We start from the raw sequence: 26,095 nt of genomic DNA on the forward strand, positions 1-26,095 counted from the left end.
GATAATGCCCGCTGAGGCATATTATGATCTTATCTTCCTGTGTTGTCCTGGCTTTCTTCAAATGTGTCCTCTTTCTGAGCTGCAGAGGCAAGCACCACCAAGTCAGCACTAACCACTCTAACATTTTCTTAACTATTTGCTTATTATTTATTTGTGCGTATGTGTGGGAGTCGGAGGACAACTTGTGGGAACTGGTTCTCTTTATCAGAGGGGTTCCAGGTTATCAGGCTTGGTGGCAAGCGACTTTACTGAGCCATCTAGGGAGCCGCCGTAGATAAAAATCTTTGCCCTCAGTCTCTTAAGCATGTGAGAATTAAAATTTCTCCAAGTGCAAGGCTGACTAAGTCTTAGTTGATCAAGTGTTTTGTGCATCAGTACTTAGAACGGATCCCACAACTGGCCGTGGAAAATCTGCTTCCTGATATTCACGATGCACTGACCTCGGCTCTCCTTGGCTCCCTAGCTGCCGCTGCCAACAGCCTAGCTTTCTTGTTCAATAATTGATCTTATCGCCTCCGAGTCCAGTGTTTTAAGATATACCTATAGATTTTAAATCAAAAACTCAAAAACTCACTTAATCCCTTATCCAAAATCCCATCTCCAAGTCATTCCAAGCAGAAGAAATGTCTCCTTTTTTCTAAATGTGAGCATACAGGGACTGGGGCTGTAGCTCAAGTTGCTTGCTTAAGTCGAGTACAGAAAGTGAGCCCATGGCCTTCCACTGTCCTTGCTGGGCACTCCTTGATGGGGACTCGTTCCCTCTCTACAAAACCCAGGGCTGGGATGGATGTCCACTTCCCTCCTGGGCTCCGATCGCAGCCGAGCAGCTCTGGACACTGGGCCGTGACCCGGAGCCACGTGCTCCTGCAAGCTCCACGGCTGGGCTGGACGGAGCCGGGTGCTGAGGTGACCCGAAGGTGATTCCGGGGTGGGCGGGGCGCCTGAGCTCTCGCGAGATCTCTCCGAGGGGGCGCGGAGCAGGCGAGGAGGACGCGGCGAGCGGCGCTTCCCTGGCAGCTCGGCTTCCAGGCGGCTCAGCCAGACGAGCCCAGGTCTTCCTCTTCCGCTCCTCCGCCGGCCGCTGGAAGCAGAGAAGCCGGAGAAGTCGGCGGCCGCCCCGCAGCCGTGCGTCCCCTTCGCTTCCTCGCCTTCCCTCTGATTCAAGCCGGGCGTCCCAGGCTTCGCTCTGCCGAGCCCGCAGCCCAAGCTGCGGCCGACATGAGCTTCTTGTTGTAAGTAACCGGGCCGCACCGGGCTTTGTTCCACCGCCCCCTGGGCTCCCGAGGCTCGGTGCTCGCCGACCTCCCACGCCCTGCCTCCCTGTCCTCCTTGTACTGCCCGGCCCAGCCTGCCTCCTTGTCCTCCTGGTGCTGTCGGGCCCTGACTCCCGGTCCTCCGTGGGATGCGCGGCCCTGCCTCCCCGTCCTAGTGCTCTCGGGCCCTGCCTCCCTGTTGGTTCCTCCCCCCATATATGTATATGTGTGTGTGTGTGTGTGTATGTATGTGCTTGCAAACTCACCTCCCACTCGTGTGTGCCTGTATTTGCACGCTTACCTCCCACTCTCCCGACTGGCTTCCAAGGATTGCCAGTGTCAGCCGCCCATTGCTGTTTTCTGAGTCCCAAGCATAGAAGATGGGTTGTTCTTATCCGACTACCCCTGACCCCTTTAAACATCTTAGTTCTTAGGGTTGAGAAATTGAGAGCCAAGTTCCATAGAGATAACTTAAAGACAGGGACTTCAAAACAGGGCTGTTTGAAGGCCTGGATTCCCTGGTGACAGCCTGGGGACACCACCTACCTTCCACTCCCACTCCGGTTTTCTTGCAGTGCTTTCTTGATGTGTAGAGGTTATATTTTTTCAAGTCTCCTCCGGCTGGGATCTGGGTAATGGGCCAGGGTTAATTTAGGTCCACCGGGCTGTAGGTTTGCCAGTCATTTGTGAACACTGACTTTCGTGTTACATTTAGTGTGGTCATTGTTTCACACACCAGTTATTTCAGACAAATAGGAGGTGGAGGTGGGGGTTGGGACAGAAAAAAATGGGACAGCAAGACTAGGGTTTGGAAGCAAGCGACAAACCTCAGGTCCCTAGGGTTACGCCTCTAGAGTAACTCTTTTGAAAGCTTTCTTATTACTCATCCTGGTGTTTAGAAAGCTCGTTTAAAACAAATAAAACCGAGCTCTTCCAGGTTGTAATCCACTTCATACGCCCCTTTGTTGTGGGGCAAACAGCGTTCAGCAATTCCTTTCTGTTGAGATTTCTCTTTCCCCGCTCCCGTAAGTTTTAATCATTGCCCTGGCATCTGAATCGTGAGTATTCACCCTTATTTTCACATGCTCATATATCGGATATCCTTTCTTTTTAGGGTGTTGAGGCAGAGCTGAACTGTCGTGGAAGGGCTCACAGATTTTTCTCCTAGGCACAGTCAGTGTCTGGCTTGTGTCAACCTGCCTGACACGTTTCAACTTGTACATTTATTCTAGGGCTGATTCTGAGTTTGTCAGTAGATGAGGGAAACTGAGTGGCTTAGACAGTAAGCGGTCATTTCACGGTCTACCTTAATCAGTATACTCTCCTGTTGAGTGGGATTCTGCATCGCTTATCTTCTGTTCTCAAGAGTGTAAGTGGGATGGTGGCTGCTGACAGGCATGTGTCTTTTGGAACTTACACGCTAAAGTGGTTGCAGTATAGGAGGGCCATATTTGACGGGAAGTTGGTGATGGGGAAGGTTCTAGTTTTGCTTTGTGAACACAAATAAAATAGTGTCCTGTTTTTCTGTGGCTGAGTATTAGGTGTATCTGCATGGAAGGTTAGTTCATTTTTCCCCCTAATGAGTATTAGCTATATAAGACAATATTGCTGTAACTACAGTGATCATCTAGAGAGTTTGTGCTATTTAGTGAACATTTTTTTTTTGCAAGGCCACAAATAGTAGTTACTATATGCTCAACATCTAATCTACATAGGAAGTAGAAAAAGATAAGCTCTCCTGCATAAATACGGGGCATGGGGAATGGGGATTGTGGGAGTGGATATAGAAGGGGAGTGGGGCAGAGAAAAATACATAGCTCAATAAAAACAAAAAATTATATACCCCCCACACGCTCAACAGGTTTTGCTTATGGGTTTAACAGTCCAGAAAAGTTAATTTGGAGGGAGCCAGGCATGGTGGCACACACATTTAATCCTAGCATTTAGGAGGCAGAGTCAGGTGGATCTCTGTATTCAAAGTAAGCCTGGTTTACTTGGAAAGATCCAGGGCAGCCTGTGAGATCCTGCCTAAAAACAAAATTTAATCTAGCATTTTTTATTTTATAGTTTCTTGAATATTATCTATGAACCAACAGGGGAAGCAGAAAAAGAGAAAGACGAAGGACTTACACAGATATCCTCTTCTTAGGAAGGCTACTTTCAGTAGATAAAGCAGAGGAACTAGGACACTGAGAGATAGGGTTAGCACACGATGAATCGGGTTGGGAAGGAAAGCTCTATTGGTTAAAAGCCCCACAACTTTCGCTGTGCCCAGCCGAGTCATTCGTGTAAGATAGACAAGCTTCCTGTTCAGTGGAGTTTGTTTCAGTCAGTGCCCGCAAGTGTTAGATGGCAGGGATTAGTGTGGAAGAAGAGCAGAAGTGCTGTGCAACAGAGAAGATGGGGTAGGAGCTGGGGGCAGCCCAGGGCGCTCCTGGTGGGTGCACAGGCGGTCTTCCAGAGTGATTGTTAACTTTTGTATGAATGTCCAGGCTGAATTTTCCTTGCATTATGTGAAAAGACTGGCCTAACGCTGTGGTTGTGCTGCCCATTGGCCTCTGCACGTCTGCAGATTAAACTGAACCCCTAGATGGAGAATATGGAAACTTGACAGACACCTAACTTAGCTTTGTAGACTCAGCTTCTTGACTGCTTCTTCCGCTGTATGGAGAGTGTGGGTACTCCGTGGACAGTAGATGGGATATCAAAGTCATCTCTAGAGGGCGTAGCCCATCTTGAAGTCCCAAAGCATAGGAAGCAATACCTAGTAAAAGATGAGTAAGAGTTTTCTGAGAAAGAAAGGGGCTATGGCGCATTTTACTTGGGAAATAGGGAATTGCTTGTGAACTCTCCATTTTGAAGGCTATACAAGAAGCTGTAGAATTTTGAAGTGGTCAGATGGGCTCTTCTTAGGAATAGCCTGTTCCCTATTTTACTGAAGGGAGAAAAATCACAATCACCAGCTTAGGATTGCTGGCCCAGTCTTTAGAACACAGGTCTCTTGACTTAGTTTTTTTTTCTCTTGATATTTTATCTATGTAAACTGCAGCGAAATTTAGGAAGAAAGTGATTGTTGGTAATAATCAAAAAGCATATTGAATGTTCTTTGTTTCTGGCATTTTAAAATTCTTTTGAGAAATAATGATAAAAGCGAGAGTATAATTTCCTAATGTAAGGCTTTTTGATGGAGTTAAAACAAATGCTGTTAGCTGTAGCAAAAAGATGGGTTAGGGATTTGGAGGAATATAGATCAGGTCTGCTTCTGTGTAGGAGAAACAAAGATGGTTCAGGAATGTAAGGGAGAAAGGAAGAAGATATATATTAATTACTATCCGAGCACCTTCCATTTTTCTTTTTTCTTTGTAATTGTTCTCATATCTGAAAGCTTTCTTAAAAAAAAAAAAGATTTATTTACTTATTATGTATACAGTGTTCTGTCTTCATCCCCGCAGGCCAGAAGAGGGTAGCAGATGTCACTATGGATGGTTGCTGGGAATTGAACTCTTGTCTCGCTTGTCTGCTGAACCATCTCTCCAGCGCCCCCTTCCATTTTTCTTTTGCAGAAGCAAAAATGTAGGAAAAGAAACCAGTATTTTATCTGAGTTCGTCTGTCTTTCTCCTTTCCTCTTGTCCTTTTTTTTCTGTGCCCCCATCCTTATTTACTGTTTTTAAACAAAGGATTTAGCTGATTTTAGTGCTTTACAGTTTTCATCTATAACAAGTTAATTAATAGTAAAACTGTAGCTTGGTGAATGTTTACTGTGAGCCAGGCACTGAGTACGTCAGGGTTTAATTGTTATTTTTTTTTTATGATAAGAGTGTTTTGCTTGTGTTTATGTGTGTGACCATGTGCATGCAGTGCCTGTGGAGGCCAGAAGAGGGCCTTGGATCTGAGGAACCTGGAGTACTGCTTGGTTACTGTGACCCAAACCTGGGTCCTCTGGGAGATCTGTAAGTGCACTTAGCTGCTGAGCCATTTCTCCAGCCTGGGTGCCCAGTGCTGTAAAGACCTTAGTGAAATAAATAGCAGGAACCCTTAGCTTTTAGATAGAGAGACTGGCACAGGAAAGTCATGTAGCCGATAAATGGTATAGCTATTTGAGTCCTGGAAGTCTAGATCTAGGCTTATGATCTTATGCTGCCTTGTCTGTAATTAATACAACCTCATGCTTATATTTTGCGTATCCACCCTCTCGCACTTTGGTGCTGACTAGGGCTCCTGCTGGCTAGGAAGGCGTCTATCTGCAACCTAAATCCTCAGCCCATATATACGAGTACTTTTTTAAGTCAGGTCTGTTTTTCAGAACAGTCTGTGTTAGCAGGTACCGTGCTCATACTGGTAGGACCCTTTTCAATGGTTTTGCCACTAACACAACAGAGGAAGACAAGGGAGAAATTTTTAAACCTAATAATATTATAACTTATATTATTATTAAAATACGTTTACTAGAGATATTACAAAATAAAATTAAGAAAAGAAAGAAAGTAATTCCTGATAGGCATGCTGATCCATGTCTGTAATCTCCAGGGAGCAGGAGGACTGCCAGTTTGAGGCCAGCCTGTAGTGCATAGTGAGAGCCTTCAGGAAGCCAGAGAGTATAATTTACAACTAGAGCTTCACAGATAGCTATAGGTTATAGTTTTGAGTATAACTTTATAAATGTTTTCTGTTACATTATACAAATTGATAATTTATCACAGATAAACAAACGGATCCTTCCCATGCATAGACCAGGTTATTCATGTGTTATTTTCTTAGTGACGGTGCATAGACTTTTGGGCTAATGAAATGACTCAGCTGGCTAAAGGGCTTGCATGCAGGCCTGATGTCCAGAGTTTGACGGGGACCTTTTTGAGGCTAAGTCTACTACTAAGGGTTCCAATAGCATGAAATATCATCGTCCTGGGAAGCAGCCCTTTAACATATTAACCTTTCAGGGGATACCATCTATGTTCTACCTGTAGCACAAATGAATATAAGACTTTTTATAATATCTTCAAATTGATAGTAAGGTGTTAAAATCATAGAAAATTATAAATTTTTAGAACTCTAAAAATCATTATAACAATAGTTACAAATAGCTGTAAAATCATTTCATTTGCTGAATTAACATATTATTTTAGTCAGGCATGGTGGTACAAGTCTTTAATTCCAGCAATGATATGAGGCAGAGGCAGGTAGAGCTCTTAAATTTAAGGTCAGTTTGGTTTACAGAAAGTTCGAGGACAGCCAGGGCTACACAAAGAAACACTGTCTCAAAAACAAAACAGTTTTTTAAGGCCAGCTAATGGAGGCACATACCTTTAATCACAGCACCCAGGCAGCAGAGGCAGGTGGATCTCTGTGAATTGGCAGCCAGCCTGGTCAAGTTCCAGGACAGCAAAGGCTACACAGAGAAGCCCTGTCTGTAAAAACTGGAAAAAAAAAGTTTTTGATCTTCAGAAAGATTGCAATAATTGTACAGAGTATAGGTAATTTCTGTGCTTTTATTATGATGTGTATTAGTGGTACTCTGGTTTTTCTGAGGTTAGAAACTAAAAGCAAGAATTTGAAGGAAAACAGATGTCTGGCATTTTTATTTGGATAGTCTCATGGCTAAATAGCCTTTTTACTAGTTTTTGTTTGATTTAATTTTTTAATGAGATAGTGTTTTTGTTTTATAGTTCAGGGACTGGGAGCTCACTATGAAGCCTAGGTTAGCTTCAAACTTATTATTATTCTGCCTTAGCCCCTAGAGTGCTAGGGTTACAGATATATCCTACCTCACCCAGCTCCTTTATTGCTTAAAAATTTTGTAAAAAAGATTTACTTATGTATGTGAATATTTTATAAGTATGTAGGTGCACCTTGTACGTGCAGTTACCATGGAAGTCAGAAGAGGGCATCAGATCCTTTGGCACTGGAGTTACTGATGGTTGTGAGCTGCCTGATGTGGATGTTGGGAATCAGCCTTGAGCTTTGTGGGGAGAGTACATATTTTAGCACCAAGGAGCCATCTTTCCACCTCTTTTTATTGCTGTTTTTAATGGGAAGGTTAAGTATTATTGCTGCTTGTTTTATTTTCTGTCCAAGTTCTTTTTCTCAGTTTGAAACTATATTGGAGTTGCCCAGTGATTGTAGTGTTTGGAGACTATTTTTATGTATATATTCTTTGTGGAAATAGAGTATCAGTGTAGAGCCATAGCAGTATAAACAAAGAATAAGTAAATAGAAACAGTAGGCGTAAAAGTGCTTAACGACACATTTTTCTGGTATATTGCTGTTTTACTTTAGGTAAGAAACTATCAGCCCGGCAAAGGGAATTCTGTCCTTTGCAAGAGCAGCAAGTGCTCTCTCTAAACTGCTGAGCCATCTCTTCAGCCCCAAGATGATCTTTTTGATGTTAGCCTTTGTCTTTGAGCTTTCTTCCTAGAATATGTTTATTTTGAAATCTTCAGACACTTATGAGCCTTTCAAGAAGCATAAATTTGTTTGTAAATTTTAAGGAGAAATTGATCTTTGCAGGAGCATTTCACTAGTCACTGTTACTACTATTGGGCCAGATTTAAAATTTTTTTACTGGCAGAGTATGGTGTTCAGTACTTCCATGTTAGATATGTGTGAAGAAAGAAAACATATCTGCATATTTGGAAGTTTGCTTTTTTGTTGTTGTCTTTTCCAGGCAGGGTTTGTCTGTAGCCCTGGCTGTCTGAAAACTCACTTTGTAGATCAGGCTGGTCCAATACTTTCCCCAGTTTTGTCAGAAGCCCTGAGAAAAACAGTGATGAGAGGTTTGAAAAGGAGAAAATAAAGTAATAATTGAGTTTGAAAAGGTATAATTGTATTTTTGTAAATATATTTTAGAGCTGTTTGGCAAGAATTTGGTGTTTAATGCATTATGATTAAACTGGAGGAAAGTCTGTGCACTCAAGTGTTCTACAGCTTGACCTTATCAAGTGTTTTACCTTTGGATTTATTCTGAGAGCACTGGGAAGCCATTGAGTGGTTCTCAGGAGGAGCTACGTCTACTTATTAATTTTTTCTTTTTTTTTTTTTTGGTTTTTCGAGACAGGGTTTCTCTATGGTTTTGGAGCCTGTCCTGGAACTAGCTCTTGTAGATCAGGCTGGTCTCGAACTCACAGAGATCCGCCTGCCTCTGCCTCCCAAGTGTGGGATTAAAGGCGTGCGCCACCACCGCCCGGCTTACTTATTAATATTTTTGAAGAGATTTCTTGGTTGTTGACTAAACACATGGAAGGTGGATGTGTTCGGTGTTGAGAAATACCAATTTAATTCTAATTAAGCGCTCTAGAACAGACAGTATCTAAATGAGCATAAAGACTGTATGTATATGCTTAAGTGTCTTTTATAGAATGGTATGCTTCTTGCATATATATTCTATCCATCCTTTTACATACTTTTAAGCTTATATCTAGTTTACTTACACAGTCTAAGTTCTATTATACTGTGTTTAGAGAATGACAGGAAACAAACATTTGTATACGTTCTGTAAAGATGTAATTTCCCCAAGTATTTTCAGTTCTGGTTTGATTGAGTCAATATGAAAACTCATGGAGGGCTGACTGTATGTATGCGTGTGTTACATAAGCTACACTATATATGTATATATATATTACAGTATATGTGTATATGTATACATTATGAAATTTGAGCAGTCATAGTAACCTGTTTAACCAGAATTCTGTGTCATGAGTGATTGCAAATCACTTCCTGTGATTGGGTAGAAGAACATCTACCTTCTTTTCCCCATGTTCTTGGGTTTTTGTATTATACTGATACGAAATTGCACTTACATTTTATAAGAGAAAACACTTCTGTGTATTAAAATAACAAGCAGGGTTGAATAAGGAATAAAATTATACATTATAGAAGTACTTTAAAAAAATTTTTTTTTGTAGATTATAGTCTGTAATCCAGAGTGGTTAGTTTACTGTGGGGAACTGGATTAGTTTCAGTTGAAAGTTCTTTTTTCCTCCTGAGTTGAATTAGAGAATAGAGAGAATATGTGCATGTATTTTGGGTAGATAACACAGTCATTACATTACATACAGTAACTATATTATTGCTAGGATTAATATAGCTAGTACAGTTTAAGTTTGGGGACTGAAAGTGTAATTCTTACTAATTTTTGGATATTTAAGATGACTTATTTTGCCCAGTAATAAATTGTAGATTCTATTGATAATGTATTACTCCCCTTTTCTTTTTTCTATTCATAGTGGTAGTCGCTCTTCTAAAACTTTTAAACCAAAGAAGAACATCCCCGAGGGTTCTCACCAGTATGAGCTCTTAAAACACGCAGAAGCCACACTTGGCAGTGGGAACCTGCGGATGGCCGTCATGCTTCCTGAGGGAGAGGACCTAAATGAGTGGGTCGCAGTGAACAGTAAGTAGCCGGCTGTTTCTCAGCAGACAGTGACCTCAGTGCAGGTGAATGTTTAGATGCTGGTTTTTCTAGAATCTGTTTAGTCTAATAGTCACAATATGGTGAAGACAGACAGCCTAATGTCACTATTTAGTAATGTCCTAATCTGTCAGTCTTCATGCTATTTTATCTCAGCATGAAATTGTATGAGATGTCCATCAACTTTACTGTCACTTTATTTTTTAATTATGTCATTAATTATAATGTGCTATTTCTGGACAAACACAGTTTTGTTACTAAAAATAAAATGGTTTGTTTTTTCACTTTCTTAGTGAGAGCCATTTTGCCCATGAGATGATTTTTGTGACATCTCCAAGATAATCAGATTAAATTTCCAATGTATGTGTACATTATTACAGGGTCTCACTGTGTAGCCTTCACTGGCTTAGAACTCACTATATAGATTAGGCTGGTCTTCAATGTACAGAGATTCATCTGCCTCTTAGTTGCTAGGATTAAAGGTCCTGCTCTGCCCTCTTGTCCCTTCCTTTCTTGTCCCCTCTTCTCTCTTCTCTTTCCTTTTGGCAGTTGTTTGTGCTGTTGTATTTTTGAGAGCTCATTTATTAGTTAATTTAGTTATTTGAATTTTTTCACATTTATTTATTTGTGTGTTTGTTTTAATGTCTGTAGGAACACATGCTATAGCAAGTATGTGAGGGTCAGGGGACAGTTTTTTCTCTCTGCCATGTGGGTCCTGGGGATCAAACTCTGGTTGTCAGGCTTGGTGGCAAGCACTCTTACCCACTGAGTCATTTTGCTAGCATGCACATACTAATTAAGAAAGATTAAGAATGTCTGTGTAGAACCCTGTATTTTAGATTCTACATATTAAGTCTTGGAGCAGTTAATTCTGTCTGTATTGTCTGTCTGTCTGAGTCGCTAGAACTGGGTGTTTGTAGTTCTGCAATAGCTGTCAGTGTTCTCCCCTAGCCTCCACATGCTCACACAGTTCACAGTGTTGTTGGGTATTCTTGGCTTTTCCATTTTGAAGGTAAGTGTTTTTGGGGGAGTGGCTTTGGAATGGCAATCCATAATCATTAAAATTTGTGGTTTCATTATTACTGAGATTCTTTTCATAGGGTTTTATGATTATCTAGAAACTTTCTGTGAGGGGGCATTTTAAATTGTTACATTTTCTGCTGTGTTGTCTTCTCTTACTCACATACAGTTCTTTGCATATTTTATATATACATTTTTTAATGTGGGTTGCCAATAATTTTTCATGCTCTTGTGTTGCTCCCTAGTACAAGCTCCTCATTTTAGTGCAGTCAATAAATTGGGGCGTTGGTGTGAACTTTTCCACTTGGTTTTGTAGGGAAAAAGAACCTGGGAGTCTGCTTAAATAAAGTGATATTACTTCTTACTGTTTTATTTTACTTATGATGGACATTTGCTTTGCAGCTGTGGATTTTTTCAATCAAATCAATATGCTTTATGGAACCATCACAGACTTCTGTACAGAGGAGAGTTGTCCGGTGATGTCAGCTGGACCAAAGTAAGATATGATTAATGTCCAGTTTTCCTTGTCACTGTCCTTGGGCCTTTAGATGAGAAGGCAATGTCTAGCCATGCGCTTCCTGGGTCCTAGTGGCTTCCTGTTGCTGCCTTTTCTCTCTTTACAGGGTATCTTTCCCATCCACCTGAACTGGCCTCCTGGAAACTCCTTGCCAGTTACTCTGTTTCTTCTGAAAAGTTGCTTTTCTATTCTTCTCAGATACCTTTATTTTCTTCTGTTTCTTTTCTTTTTTTAGGGAAACATTTTATAATTTATATATAAAATTTCAGTAAGAAACAATGTAAAATGATAAGAATATTCATATTACATTAAGAATCAAAAACAATAAAATAAAATCCAAATTTTAAAAAAGACAAAAACCTCTCAAAACAATGAAAAACTCACACACAATGAATGTAAATTTTAATTCTAAAACAAGAGTATGAACAGAGCATTTAAAATGATCTCAGTCATTTGGCAACTCATCATATCATTGCAAGAAACAGATCTGATCTTAAAGCCTTATTTTATGAAAAACTTAAGTTGGACAGTTTGTTCTTTATGGGAGTTAAAACATGTTTAAAAATGAACCTGGTGATAAACCAGTTTCTATCCTGAGATAACTGTCTAAAACACCATGGCATCTTGAAGCTGAATAGACTGCAGCAGTCTCTTCTTCAAGCATTTCTCTTCACTGAAACTGTATGAAGATGGGCAGAGGCTTGGGAACAGCACAACAGAGAGTATACCAGTCATTTATGGTAATAGAGCTGGTGGTAAAGCCACAGAGGCAGGGGTATTGGAAAATAAGTTATATTCTTTTTTTTAAATATTTATTTATTTGTTATGTATACAATATTCTGTCTGTGTGTATGCCTGCAGGCCAGAAGAGGGCACCAGACCTCATTGCAGATGGTTGTGAGCCACCATGTGGTTGCCGGGAATTGAACTCAGGACCTTTGGAAGAGCAGGCAATGCTCTTAACCACTGAGCCATCTCTCCAGCCCCCAATAAGTTATTCTTAAAAACCAGTCACGGCTGTGGACAGAAAGCTGTGGAGTCTGTTCTCCTTAACTGTTTGACTTGAATGCATGCGTGAATTTCTGTTTCCTGCTAGTCCATATGCAGATAGTTATAGAGCAGGCAGAGTTCTAGAACTCTTCTACTAATGACTGCATAGCATTTAGAACCCTCTTTTCATTAAAAAAAAAAAACAAAATAAACAGATAATACAGTAAAATTCACTGATAAGAAATCTCTGTAAAATCAAGTGTTCATTGATTAGCCTCATACATTGAGTAAAATACGGCCTATTTTTACATGTGTATATAGTATACACAGGGGGCAGCCTGGTATCTGATGGGCTGGAAGGATTGCATTAGTGATGTGTACTCTGGGAAACCCCAATTTCCACTGTTAAATATACACCTACTTTGCTGATTCAGATACAAAGTAAACTTATCTTCCTTAATCTGAAGTGAATGTACATAATACTGTCTATGGACAATAGTTTATAAAGCTATTTAACATCTAATAAAAACAAACTTCCACCTAGGAGCTTAACAGCACATACAAATTCTTTCTGTTTCTTCTTTTTCTCTCATGTTAATGTTTTACAGTGTCTCACCCTTGCAACAGGCCCGTGCTGAACATTTCTTTTCCTGTGGAGCCATTTAGTGTTCTTCAGTGTAGATGTGCTCTTTCTGCTTAATTTTTTATTTTTTAAAAAAATTGTTTTTAATTTGTGCATGTAGGTGTGTGCATGTGAGTGCAAATGCCCACAGGGTTTCTCTTTTTAGCCCAGGCTCTCCTAGAACTCACTCTGTAGACCAGGCTGGCCTAGAACTCATAGAGACCCACCTGCCTCTGCCTCCTGAGTGCTGGGATTAAAGGTGTGGGCCCTCACCGGCCAGCTTGTATTTAACTTTCATAATAGAGAAAATTCTGACTGGGAAGGTAATTAACCAGTGTAGCAGGGTACCAGTAGGTGTTTGGGAGAATCTCCCTTTTGAGACTTCACAATGGATTTGATGGTCATTCCTTGTGCTCAGCAGTGATAAGAAAGGCTCTTCTAAGAATGTTTATTAAAGTGTGTCCTTGCTTAGATCAGTTTTGGATTATTATTAAGGTTTAGATTTGCTAAATAGAAAGGATCCTCATTCATACTATTGAAGATAATTTTTATCAGAAATACACCATGTAGTATTTCTCTGTTAGATTGCTATTTTGTTAGACTCACTAGTCTGTTTTTTAGTCAGGTCAAACTCTGGGAGAAAGGTTAGAAAATAGTTGATTTAAAAGTGAAGTAGTAGCCGGGCGGTGGTGGCGCATGCCTTTAATCCCAGCACTCGGGAGGCAGAGGCAGGTGAATCTCTGAGTTCTATGTCAGCCTGGTCTACACAGTGAGAGACTTTTTATTTTTTTAAAGAAAGAAAAAGAAAAGAGAAAGAAAACATAGAAAATCGTACAGGTGAGGAAAACATCTAAAAAGAAGATGAATTCAGCCTGCAGTGGTGGTGCACGCCTTTAATCCCTGCACTCGGGAGGCAGAGGCAGGCGGATCTCTGGATCTCTGTGAGTTTGAGGCCAGCCTGATCTACAAAAGCTAGTTCTAGAATAGGCTTGAAAGAGAAACCCTGTCTCGAAAAAACAAACAAACAAACAAACAAACAAGATGAATTCAGTGTGATCTCCTTAGGTTGAATTTTGATAAAAGTAAAACAGACTACTGTTGATTAAGAACATGTACTTACTTGGAGAACAGATTAAGACATTTGTATATATATTTCTCATACATATACTTATATGTACACTTTTATACCTCCCTTGTGATGGTCTGTGTGCTTTCTTTCCTTTCATTGCAGATATGAGTATCACTGGGCAGATGGAACCAACATTAAGAAGCCTATTAAATGCTCTGCACCCAAGTACATTGATTACCTGATGACCTGGGTTCAGGACCAGCTGGATGATGAAACATTATTTCCATCAAAAATTGGTAAAATTAGTTTTTGTAATTGGAATAAATCATGATGTATTTAATTTTGTTTCTATAATTGCATACTGTCTTCCTGTCCTACCCATTTGAGTAGTTCCCTGGGACTGTGTTGATGATCATTTTTATTATGCAGTTTCCAAGAAGAGACACCAAGAGCTTTTTAACCCAGTCAGACATAAGCAAGCTGTCTTATGTAAATTGGTTTTTTTTTTACCCTTACACCTAGTGTTTTAAATACATATTAGTTTAAAGGCCAGAATAAATAGAAAATAAGTGATCTATTTCTTAATTTATTATTTGCTAAAATTTTTGTATTAAAAGATTAGTGGCATTATTTCTAATTAGAGAAGTTATTTTTGAGTGTGTTTTAATTTCTTTTTTTCCTTCCAAGACAGAGTTTCTCTGTGTAGTTCTGGCTGTCCTAGAACTCACTTTGTAGGCTAGACTGGTCTTGAACTTACAGATCCCCCTCCCCCCCTCCTGAGTGCTAGGATTAAAGGTACATACCCACCATGCAAGGCTCCTTTTTTTTTTTTTTTTTTTTAAAAAAAAAGATAAATATCTAGTAGTTTTCTTTTCAGAAGCAAGTCCCAAATGGAAGCTTATTACATATTTCAGGAACCATAACAGGTTACCACATCAATCAAAATATTTCTAATTTTATACATTTAAAGAGTGTTCTTATGTCCCTTTTCATACTAAACTTATTAACGATACCCCCTTATAGATTTAAATGATGGACAGATGAATTTATGATATAGAAAGATAATAAAATCTGGCCTATCATACAAAGAAGGTAATAGGTAATAAGACAGCCAATGATACCTGTCACACTTATGTTTATTTTCTCTTTCCTTCAATTTTCCATAGCTTGTATCTAATTTTATACTTACAATAAAAAACTGTGGTTTTTATGGCTCATAAAATAAATCTTAAAGATTTTATTTTGCTCTTTTGTTTTGAGATAGGGTCTCCTATCTCTGTAGCTCAGGCTGGCATCAAGCCTATGGCAATCCTGTCTGAGCCTCCTGAGTGTGGTTACAGTTATGAGCCATTTTGATATCAAAATATTTGTGAAGAAAAAAACAGCTTTGAGGATTTGGCCTGACATAGGTCGAGTGACTTGTTTGGTATGTTTGCTTAAAGGTCTGTCTTGTGGCCGGCCGTTAGACAGCGAATATGTGTCTGTACCTCTTCAAACTGTTAGAACTGTGTTTTCAATTAACGCTTAGACTTTGTTAAACAACTTTTGGCTGACATTGTATGCTTTCATTAGAGCACTGTTCTCCAATCTTAGGTCCTTTTTGTGTTTTTAGGTTTTTATACAGTGCTATGCCTAGAATATACGGGATTCAGTCTTTTTCTTTTTCTTTTATGGCTTTGCTATTTTAGAGTGTCCTTTGATTGTGTGCTTGTGTCCTTGTGACTTATAGCAGTGTGAAATGGGCGATAGTATTACGACACTGAGCCAGTAGAACAGTGTTTGGTTGCATTGCCAAATTCAACATTTAGAATATAGGATTTTGTATTCTTTTCCTTCCTTTTAAAAATTTACTTATGACTATTGTGTGTGTGTGCATGTGTGTGCTTGTGTGTGCATGTGGGTGTCAGAGGTCAGCTTTGTGGCACCAGTTCTCTCCTTTACCTTTACGTGCTTTCTGGGGATTGAGCTCAAATCATCAGGCTAGCCCAGCAAGTTCTCTACCTGCTAAACCATCTCACTGGCCCAGATTTTTATTAAAATTGAAATATTTTATAATTTTTATATAGCATGATGCTAATATATATTTATAGTAAAATAAATAAACATGCTTTGTGTTACAGTTAATCCATTTTATTCTGTTAGGAAGGTAGCTATAATTATGCAAGTAATAAAATGTAAATATGGTATATTATGTTTCATTCTTATATTTTATATTTGATCTTTAGACTTGGTTGTCCTGTATCTTTGCTACAGATATTTTTGTGTTTATCTCTGACCTATATTCTCTCATATCCTCCTATCCCTTTAACCCAGTAACCATGGTTTTATTCTCTATGTATGTCATTTTCTTTTTCACTCAAAATATAAGATTGAGAAATAGTCTGTTTAGGTTTGATGTGCATTTAGTGTAATACCCTCCCAAATTCAAATATGCCTATTTTATTTATTTATTTATTTTGAGGCAGGATCTTGCTATGTATCCCAGGTTGGTCTTGAACTCACTATAATCCTGTCTCAGCTGCTCAGGTGCTGAATTATAGATATGTGACTATGCCTGTATCAGGATCTCCTATAGGCTAAGTTGTATGTGTGTGTCTGTCTGTGTGTCTGATATATTAAAAGCATTAAACATAAGGTAGTTAATATGTTGTTACCACATATTTGTGTAGTGCTTAATGCTAACAAATCTACCAATCTGGGTGTGTGCTCTAGCCGTGCTGTCTCTGAGGTGTTTATTTGTAAAGTGGTAGTATGTTAGAAATATAATATGCCATAAAGAAGAATCATTCTGATTTTTAAAAGCTCTGGAGTTTACTTTCATTCATGATGTGCTAAGAACATCTCAAAGATTTTATGGGCATGAAGACAGGAATCCATACACATTACATCTTTCAGCCCTGTTGCTACTTGATGACAAAGCATGCTTCTTTGTGCTCTTTTCTTATTAACAGAGGGGCTTATCTCTTTACTAGGTGTTCCATTCCCGAAGAATTTCATGTCCGTGGCGAAAACAATTCTCAAACGACTCTTTAGAGTTTATGCTCACATATATCACCAACATTTTGACCCTGTGATCCAGCTTCAGGAGGAAGCACATCTCAATACATCTTTCAAGCACTTTATTTTTTTTGTTCAGGTAGGTGGATTCATAAGGCTTTTCTTGCTCCATGTTTACTTGTAGAATTCTGTGATGAATAAATGGTGTATATACACTGTCAGAACAGAACTTGCTATCTCTATCTAATCTACATCCTATTTTACACTTTCCATGATGATAATGATGGGCCTTTTTCATCTTAATTTCATTACTCTACCAGTTTATGGTAGGCAACTCTGAAATGGTTTCAAGATGCCTTGCCTTGCTTGAACTGTGCCAATTTCCAGGCCATATGAAGGGGCTAAATAAGAAATCTGAATAGTGAGTCAGATATGATGATACTTGCCTATAATCTTGACACTTGAGAGGCTGAAGCATAAGGATTGAGTTCCAGGCCAGCTTGCTACTTAGCAAGTTTCAGGTTATCCTGGACCATAAGATCCGGTCTCAACAAACAAACAAATGAACAAAAATGAATAGACAGCAAGCAAAACCAACAGAAACAAGCAACAAACAAATCAAAGTAGGGGAAAAAAATGCAGTCAGATTGTGAACTCCACTAGTTGGGCACACTTGTAGTGAACTTGGTCTCAAGTGTTCTAGCACTCTTTGTTTTCTTAACCCTCTACTTTCAACGAGAAATCTTGGATCTCTCATATATACTTTGAATATCACTTTTTTTTTTTTTTTTTTTGAGACAGGTTTGTTTGTGTAGCCAGGACTTTCCTGGAACTCACTCTGTAGACCAGGCTGGCCTGGAGCTCACAGAGATCTGACTGCCTCTGCCTCTGGAGTGCTGGGATTAAAGGCATAGGCCATCATTGCCCGGCTCCCCCACTTCTTTTTAAAACCATATTCTAAGTAATTTTGAAGTGTGACTACTCATCACAGTGGGTGGGCGCACCTAAGAGGTGTTTTGAGAATTCTGAATCTGGTTTTCTGGTCACTTTAATGTCAGTACAATGAGTTAGTCACATGGTAGGTATTCCCATGTATGTATTCCCACATGTTCTTGGCCCGGACTCCGCAGATCTGAGGGCTTGTGTGTCTCTAAAGTTCTGACTGTAGTGCTGGCCATATGATGGGTGCTAATGAATGAATTAAATTGAGAGTTGAGAATAGTATACGTCACATTTATATTCTCTCTCTCTCTCTCTCTCTCTCTCTCTCTCTCTCTTTCTTTTTGGAGCTTTGTAGCTGTATCTCCTGCCCCCTGGGAGAGTTCTGCCTCCATTACCTTGGATACTCTCATCATCAATGTGTTCTCATTACAGATCCTCTGGAACTGGAGTTTCAGGTGGTTGTGAGCTGCCTGGTGTGGGTGCGAGGAATGGAACTTGGGTCCACTACAAGAGCAGCACAAACTTTTTTTTTTTTTTTTTGGTTTTTAGAGACAGGGTTTCTCTGTAGCTTTGGAGTCCATCCTGCAACTAGTTCTTATATATCAGGCTGGCCTTGAACTCACAGAAATCCACACGTCTCTACCTCCTGAATGTTGGGATTAAAGGCGTGTGCCACCACCACCCGGCTTTATTTATTCATTTTTAAAATCATAGTTAAACGGCTCATTTAAAAGGTCATTTTAAAAGATACAGTACTGGGCTGGAGAAATGGCTCAGAGGTTAAAAGCACTGGCTGAACTTCCAGAGGTCCTGAATTCAATTCCCAGCACCCACATGGTAACTCACAACCATCTATAATGATATATGGTGTCCTCTTCTGGCCTGCAAGAATACATGCAGGCCGAATGCTATATACATAATAAATAAATAAATCTTTTAAAAAAGATACAGGACCTTGATTATTGGCACAGTATCCCAACTTCTTAATTTTTCCATGGTAAAAGCTTTTTCTTTGCAGTGATATCAGATCCCTATTTGATTGACATTTGAGTGCTGCCCAGAGTATTGTTTTCATCGGGAAGCAGCAGCTCCCACTTACTGATTGGTAGTGTGTTCCAGGTATTACATGAAGCAGTTGCCGTATGTAGTCTCCACAATAATTTCATGAGTTAGGGGGGGATTTATTTTTAATATTATAGATGTAAAAACAGCATCAAGGAAGTCATGCGATTTCTTTAAGCTAAGTGAACAATTTAAAAAGTGAAGTTGCCTTTTACTTACAGCAGAAGTTCGTATGCATAGTAATCTGCTTTGGAATTAGATGCAAATAATTTGTGCTGTTTGCAGGAGTTCAACCTTATTGACAGAAGAGAACTTGCACCACTCCAAGAACTGATTGAAAAACTCACCTCAAAGGACAGATAAAAGGATGAAAGCTGCAAATTTTTCCTCCAGTGGAACTGTGTGGAGTGTATTTGGGCTTTGTTATATTTTGTTTTTAATCTGGATTGTTTCTGTTTTAGGTTTGGGATCTTGTTTGGGTTCCCTTTTCTCTTCTGAAATACAAAATCATATTTTGTTGCTAGAGGAAGCCAAGAACCATTCTCTACATTTGGAAATGGCAAATTTGTCTTAGTGGTGTACAATATTTTTTTTTAAGTATTTTATTTTTATTAACCTGGTTTGGGTTATTTGAGGACTTTTTAAGATATTGTACTCTGGAAACAAATACTAACTGAAATGCTGATGGGTTGAATTCTGTGTTATGTAAATTGTGGCCCACTTTGAAGTCCCTAAAAAAGACTTATGTGTTTTTAAGTGCCTTGATAGGTTCACTTCTAAGGTGCAAAGCACAGATATAGGACTGAGCAGAGCTTGAAACAATATTAGAATTTCTATTTAGGGCACTTAGTTGTGCATGTTGTAAAGTAATCTGTTATAAAAGCCATAGTTTACTCAAGTTGATGATGTCCAGTTTTTGCTACATTGAAAAAAACATAATTTGTAAAGTTGTGCATGTAGAACATAAATGTAAAACAAAATTATTTCTTAATTATTTTTGACATAATTTGTAAAGGTGTGCATGTAGAACATAAATGTAAAACAACAAAATTCTTAATTATTTTTTGATATTGACTAATATATTCTGTTCAGCAGATGTTTAAGGTTCTACAAGCAAGTCTTTTTCCATCTCTTGATATCTGTGATATTGAAATTTGAGGATGTTGAAATGTAATAGCCGTTGCATTTCAGCTTCTTCCTATATGTTAAATGCACTGTAAGTGTAAAACTTCAGGTTATATATAGAATAGCCGTCTTCAGAAAGGATGTTGAACTGTGAGGTTTCCTAGGAATTGCCAAATGAGCCCTAAGTGCAGAATCCCCATGTGTTTCAGAGAGGAGGAAAAATGAGAATGGGTGGTGGCAGGCATTAGTTTGTTTGGGAAATCAAAAGAGAAGCAATTAAGTATGGGGAGTCAATTCTAGAAAGTTCTGTTTTAAAACCCTGGAATAGGATGGTGTTTATTACTCATAAACAGTCTTGAAGACTTCCTTTTAGAAATCAGCTTCCATGAGAAGTTAAAAACACTTAGTTTTAGGTACAGACATTAAACATTTAATGACTATTGGGGGAAATTAATCACTTTTAGCATCTCCATTCAGTGAATGAAGCTGGTATCTGACTGTCATTTTAAATGACACACTACCTTGATTTCTGGTGCAGTTTGAAACACCTGGCTTCTTATTTTCCACTGTGAAATCTATTTTCTTTGTAGCGATACCAAGTAATAAGAATGCTAGCTCGGTAGTTAATAACTTTTAAATTTTAGTTGACATGACATTCTGTTGAGTTGTCGTCATCAATTACAAGTTCAAGAATTTGGTTTTTAGAATAAATATTGAGGTTTCCCCTCCCCTCCCTTCAGTTTTGTTCTTGAGAAATACTCTTTTCAGACTCTGAGTTTTAATTTTGTCAGTTTGGATAAATCTGTTTCCCTCAATTCTCTCTCTCTGTAGTTAGTTTTCCCTAGTAAAATAGAAATGCTTGCTCTGAATTTGTATGCAAATAATTAGTGGAAAAGAGTCTAAAATTAAGTAAATTTGGTTTTGTCATTGACAAGTGACAATGATAAGAATTGAATGCCCTTGCAGTTATGATCACTAGGAACTGCCTTTTTCTCCATTTCATTTCTATAATGGTGATTGCCCACCAAGTACCAATAATAAAAGGAACAAAAACCTTAGAAAAGGTAGACAATACTGGGCATTTATTAGTAGTGCTTATTTGTGAACTGACAGCTAGCTGATTTCCTTAAAATAATTTTTTTAGTATCTAAATAGATAACATCAAGCATTATGAGTTGCTTCAGAATTCTGATGTTTGAGTCCGCTCTGAACAGGAAATGAACCCATAATTACTCACTGAAACGGTCTTCCATAGTCTCTTGACTTCATATCGCCCTAGTAACACGGGGCTTCCATAGCAGCAGCTTGTAGAGAGGAGAGGGAGAGGTTGTTTCTGGTCCTGTAAGCCTTACATACAGCGTGCTGTAAGAATGGAAAACTAACCCTACAGATTAGTGCTTGGTAGTAGGACTTAACGTTCCCACTACACTAGGTAGGAGCTATTTTCACTGTGCCAGAATCTCAGGTGCCACTGTTACAAGTAGTCCCTCAATTTGGGGAAGTAAGGAGATAATTTTTTTTTGGTGTTTTTATGTGTGTGTGTCTGTCTGTCTGTCTGTCTGTCTGTCTGTCTGTCTGTCTGTCTGTCTGTGTGTGTGTGTGTAGTGAGAAAATAGAAACTCTCCTGGGAAGGGCCTGGCAAGTGTACATGGTGGCAGATGGCGCTAAGAAGGAAACACTAGAACTCAAGAGAAAGCCAGTTTAGTAAACTTGCTTGGAGAGTAAAATGCCCTTTCATAGAGTAAAGATCAGAGTTCATTCTGCAGGAGAGCTTGCTTATAACTGTCTCTTAGATCCCTTTCAGATCTGCTCACTTAGAAAGAAAATCTCCCCTTTCTTACTCCCCCCTCTCTGCCCCCCCCCCCCTTTTGAGACTGGGTGTATCTGTAGCCCTAGCTAGCCTGAAACTTGCTACATAGGGCAGGTTGGCTTCAATTACTCTCAGAGATTCCTTGCCTCTGCACCCTACATGCTGTGGGACTAAAGGGGTGCACCACCATTATCTGGCTACCCCATTTTTATGCAGTTATAAAAGTGCAAGTTGTTTTCCTCATTCGTTCATAAGCTCATCCCATACAATTGGATATAGAAAATTATCATATTGTTATTCACAGTGCTTTGGTTAGATGCGTACATAACGAAGCAGGTTTTAGGAAATATTAGTTGTCAGCGTAGTGGTCGTGAAGAGAGACTGACTGAGTAGGTGGTGCTGCTGCCCCGTTCACTTGTTGACTTGGGTCTCCCGCTCCCCACAGAGCCACACCATTAGACTGTCCCAGACAACGAGCATGGTGTGTTGCTGGGTGGCTTTGGAGCTCTGTGTACCATAAACTGAAAGCATTTTAGGTTGTTGCCACTTTTCGCTATTTTAGTCATTGTAAATTCTAAATGGTCAACATAAAATGTATTAGGTAGCAGAGTATATTTTTAATATGTATTTTTGAGTTACTACCTGGATTATCAGGATGGATGAAGCACTACAATCTCTTCCCAGAAAAGAGAAATATGGATATTTATATTTTGCATATGTAATCACTAGATTCCATTTTGTGTAATGAGCATTTTCCTTGCTTATGGGAAAAGTAGCAGCAAAACAACAGATTTCTTTTATAGCTTTGTCTACACCCTCTCTGAGAGAGGTTTTGATAACCACTAAAATGGTAGATTATGTGAGATACAAATACTAAGCTGTGGAACTTCCTTTTAAAATGAGTATGTTGTACCTTAGTCAACATCCAAATGAGAGCTGACTTTGAAAGCAGTTAGTTCTCTTTGGAGCACTGTTTATGTCAGCTGTGTTCAAAGTATGTTTCTAGAACTTTGTCATGTGTCGTAGGTGCTTTGACTACATAAGAGATCATTTTCATTTTTTTAGTTGCACAGTAACAATTTTCGAAGCTAATAGAACCAACATTAATTACCAAATCAAGTTCACAAACTTGGCTATTCTCTGAGAACCAAGCCAACTTGGTAATTAAGAGTTATGTTGTAGGCTCTAAATCTTGGGAGAAGACTGCTCTCAGTGACTGCGTCACAGGATAGAAGTTCCCTGATGTCACTATTGGAAATAGGAACATCATTTACATGTGAAAACATTTTTTAAAAGAAATTAAGTATAATTACTTTGAATTTAAATAGAATTTTAAAGGTTTTTCTCTAGATCTTGCTTCTGTTTTCCTCCCTTATCTTTTGAATTATGTAGGATAGTTTTGATTGAGAGAATAGTATGAAAAAGTGGATCCAGTACTTAAAACAGCAGTTTAAAGAAACAAAGCCTTTTTACCTCTTTTGTATTCTGTTTTATTTTAAACAAGTCTTTGTTTCAATCTGACTTTAATTAAAGACTGGAGGTTGATGTATAGGAAAAATTGGAATAAATTTTATATAAATTATGCCATGTGTTGTTACCTTATCTATTGTGAATAGCATTTAAAATTATATAAGTACTCAGAACATGTCATTTATAACAGTAAATTCCGATTGAAGATATACTGGACCAAAGGTTTATTTGTAATGTGGAATGTGATTACATACTAGGAAAACATGTTATTTTGAAACTTTCTTGACATATTAAAGAATATACCACTATTAACTCAGCTCAGTCTTGAAGTATTGCTCCTAATGGACTTTAGTATTAGGGCTTTGCCGTAATCTAGAGATTTACCATAGGCGCCACTGTTTATCAGCATGATCATTTGTGAGTGATAATAGAGGTTTGTTTCAAGATTTAATAAGAAAGTTCAAAATTAACAAACAACAGGCATGCAACAGGATTCTGAAGGCAGATGATTTGAATCTTTAAGGCTTTCAGAAATTCATCTGTGAGAATTCATTTGAAGGATAAGACTGCTGTGATCTCTGTCTACTACTCATATAGTTGGACTTATTTGTATTCTCACAAAAGAGAAAAAGTGCAAATTAAATTGGGCCCTCAGTTTTTAATTGTGGTGCAAGTTCCTGGTACAGGTGTCTTCCCTCCCTCCTTTCCCCCCCCCCCTTCCTTTCTCTTCTTCTTTCCTTCCTTCTTCTTTTGCATGTATTGCTACACAGTTCTCAAACATGCAGTAAGTGAGATCACTGGCCTTCACAGATTTGTGTTTTCCACTCTGCATCTGTTGTGTGCACTGCTCACATGCACTCAAGGCTGACTTTACAGCTAGTCTTTGTGAGTAGTTCTGAAGGATTGTTGACATACAGGTTTTCTTTTGTTTGCTCTTTATGTCACCAAAGCTGACAGTTTCCTAATTTCTCTCATAATTCTTCTTCTTCTTCTTCTTTTTTTTTTTTTTTTTTTTTTTTTTTTTTGAGACTGGGTTTCTCTGTAGCTTTAGAGCCTGTACTGGTGTAGACCAGGCTGGCCTTGAACTTCAGAGATCCGTCTGCCCCTGCTTCCCAAGTGCTGGGATAAAAGGCTGTGCTCATAATCTTTTTGTTTGTTTGTTTGTTTGTTTTGTTTTTTTGAGACAGGGTTTCTCTGTAGCTTCGGTGCCTGTCCCGGAACTAGCTCTTGTAGACCAGGCTGGCCTTGAACTCACAGAGATCCGCCCTCCTCTACCTCCTAAGTGCTGGGATTAAAGGCGAGCGCCACCACCGCCCAGCCCATTATTATTCTTATAATTGGATATTTCTTCTAGTTTTGCACAAATTTGCATTTTTGTTTCTGAAATAGTATAGGTTGTAAAATCTATTAGTGCATTTTTATTTCAGAACATTTTTCTCCTTAAATTGTTTTGCAGAAATGACTATTTTTAGGGAAAATAGTTTTTTACAGCTACTAAATTTTGTTTGTTATTTTTGTATATGCATAACCGGGGTGGTGAAATCACTAATATTTTAAGGAAGACTTTTGTTCTATTTGATTTTTTCCTATACATTTAAGATATTACTTAAAAGTATTGGTAGAAATAATGTCATGAAAACAGTAAATATAAGGAACATTTAAAGTCAGAATAGAAATCATTTTTGAAGACAAAAATCAGAAATACTGCCAGTACCAAGTAAAGGAAGCAGAGGGCAGCATTTGCATTGTGCACGCTTTAGTATGCACGGAGACCGTATGCACGGAGACCGAGTCTGTTCTCAGCAGGGACAGTTTCTCTACTGGGCAGTTAGATGGGACAAAGATGGTCTAAAATATGAAATGCAGCGTGGGTGCCATGTTGTAAATTGTGCCAAGATTATGCAAATTGTAGCTGTTGATCAAAGTTTAATTGCTTCATTATTGTTATTTTAAAGGAAATACTGAATGTCAGAAAATCTGTAATGTTTTATTTTAGAAATGTAAATAATGTATACAGTCTTATATGTGGTGGAATGGGAGGTATTTAAATTCTAAGTTTTTCTTTTTTTTTAAAAAAGAAATGTTTATAAGGAAAAAGACCCCTAATAAATAGTTATGTTTGACCATGAATCCTGACTTTACATTACTGTCTATTTTTACTGTAGGTATTTCTACGCTGTCACATTTCAAAGGGAAATTAAGGTATATAAAGCATATTGAATGTTTCAAAATTTGTTAGGCAGTACTTTCTGTAATTCTCACAATACTGGAAGTTACCATCTATATACCTTACATTCTAGAAAACTAAAGTTAAGGAATTGTACATGTTATTGGGTCTAGGGCTTAAAGGCTCTTATATATGCTTGAATTTAAAACTGGTGTTTAGTATGTACTTTTGCTGTGAAAATAGCAAAATAATGAAATATTTGTGAACCTTTCTACTGAATTAAGAAAGTGCACTTTGTTTAGTTGTGGGTCTGCTTTTGTTTCATCTCTGGCAGGGGAAGTTTCTCATGCCGGCTGAATGAGATAGGGACCTATGGGTAGAGCAGAATGTCATGGTTTTATTCTTCCTTTAGCAGAACGGTATTTGGATTTCCTGTGGGTCCCTGGCCTAGCTAGTCCCAGGCCACCTTAGCAGTGTCAGGTGTGGGTTCCTTCTCAGGGAGTGGGTCTTAAATTCAGTCAGTCCAGACACACTTTTAAATTCCTGCGCTTTAAGTTTTAAACGGGTGTGGGTGGGGGGAGGGGGAGACGACGAGGACATTACCTGTTCCCTTTGGTACCTTTGGTCTTTTGGATGCTCCACCTGG

The 26,095-nt window shown here is 38.8% G+C and overlaps 1 protein-coding gene across 1 annotated transcript; it reads left to right on the forward strand.

Annotated features, from left to right (window-relative positions):
- Positions 1–962: 962 nt before the first annotated feature.
- On the forward strand, positions 963–25,412 carry Mob1b (MOB kinase activator 1B). The gene is made up of 6 exons (XM_050150027.1): positions 963–1,232; positions 9,474–9,640; positions 11,081–11,174; positions 14,039–14,172; positions 16,849–17,012; positions 19,163–25,412. The coding sequence occupies exons 1-6, from the start codon at positions 1,219–1,221 to the stop codon at positions 19,238–19,240; spliced, it is 651 nt and encodes a 216-aa protein (XP_050005984.1). The 5' UTR covers positions 963–1,218; the 3' UTR covers positions 19,241–25,412.
- The last annotated feature ends 683 nt before the right edge of the window (positions 25,413–26,095 follow it).

Source organism: Alexandromys fortis, unplaced genomic scaffold, assembly GCF_014885135.2.
Source record: "Alexandromys fortis isolate MF-2015 unplaced genomic scaffold, M_Fortis_MF-2015_v1.1 scaffold_0, whole genome shotgun sequence".
In the NCBI taxonomy this organism is placed as follows: Eukaryota; Metazoa; Chordata; class Mammalia; order Rodentia; family Cricetidae; genus Alexandromys; species Alexandromys fortis.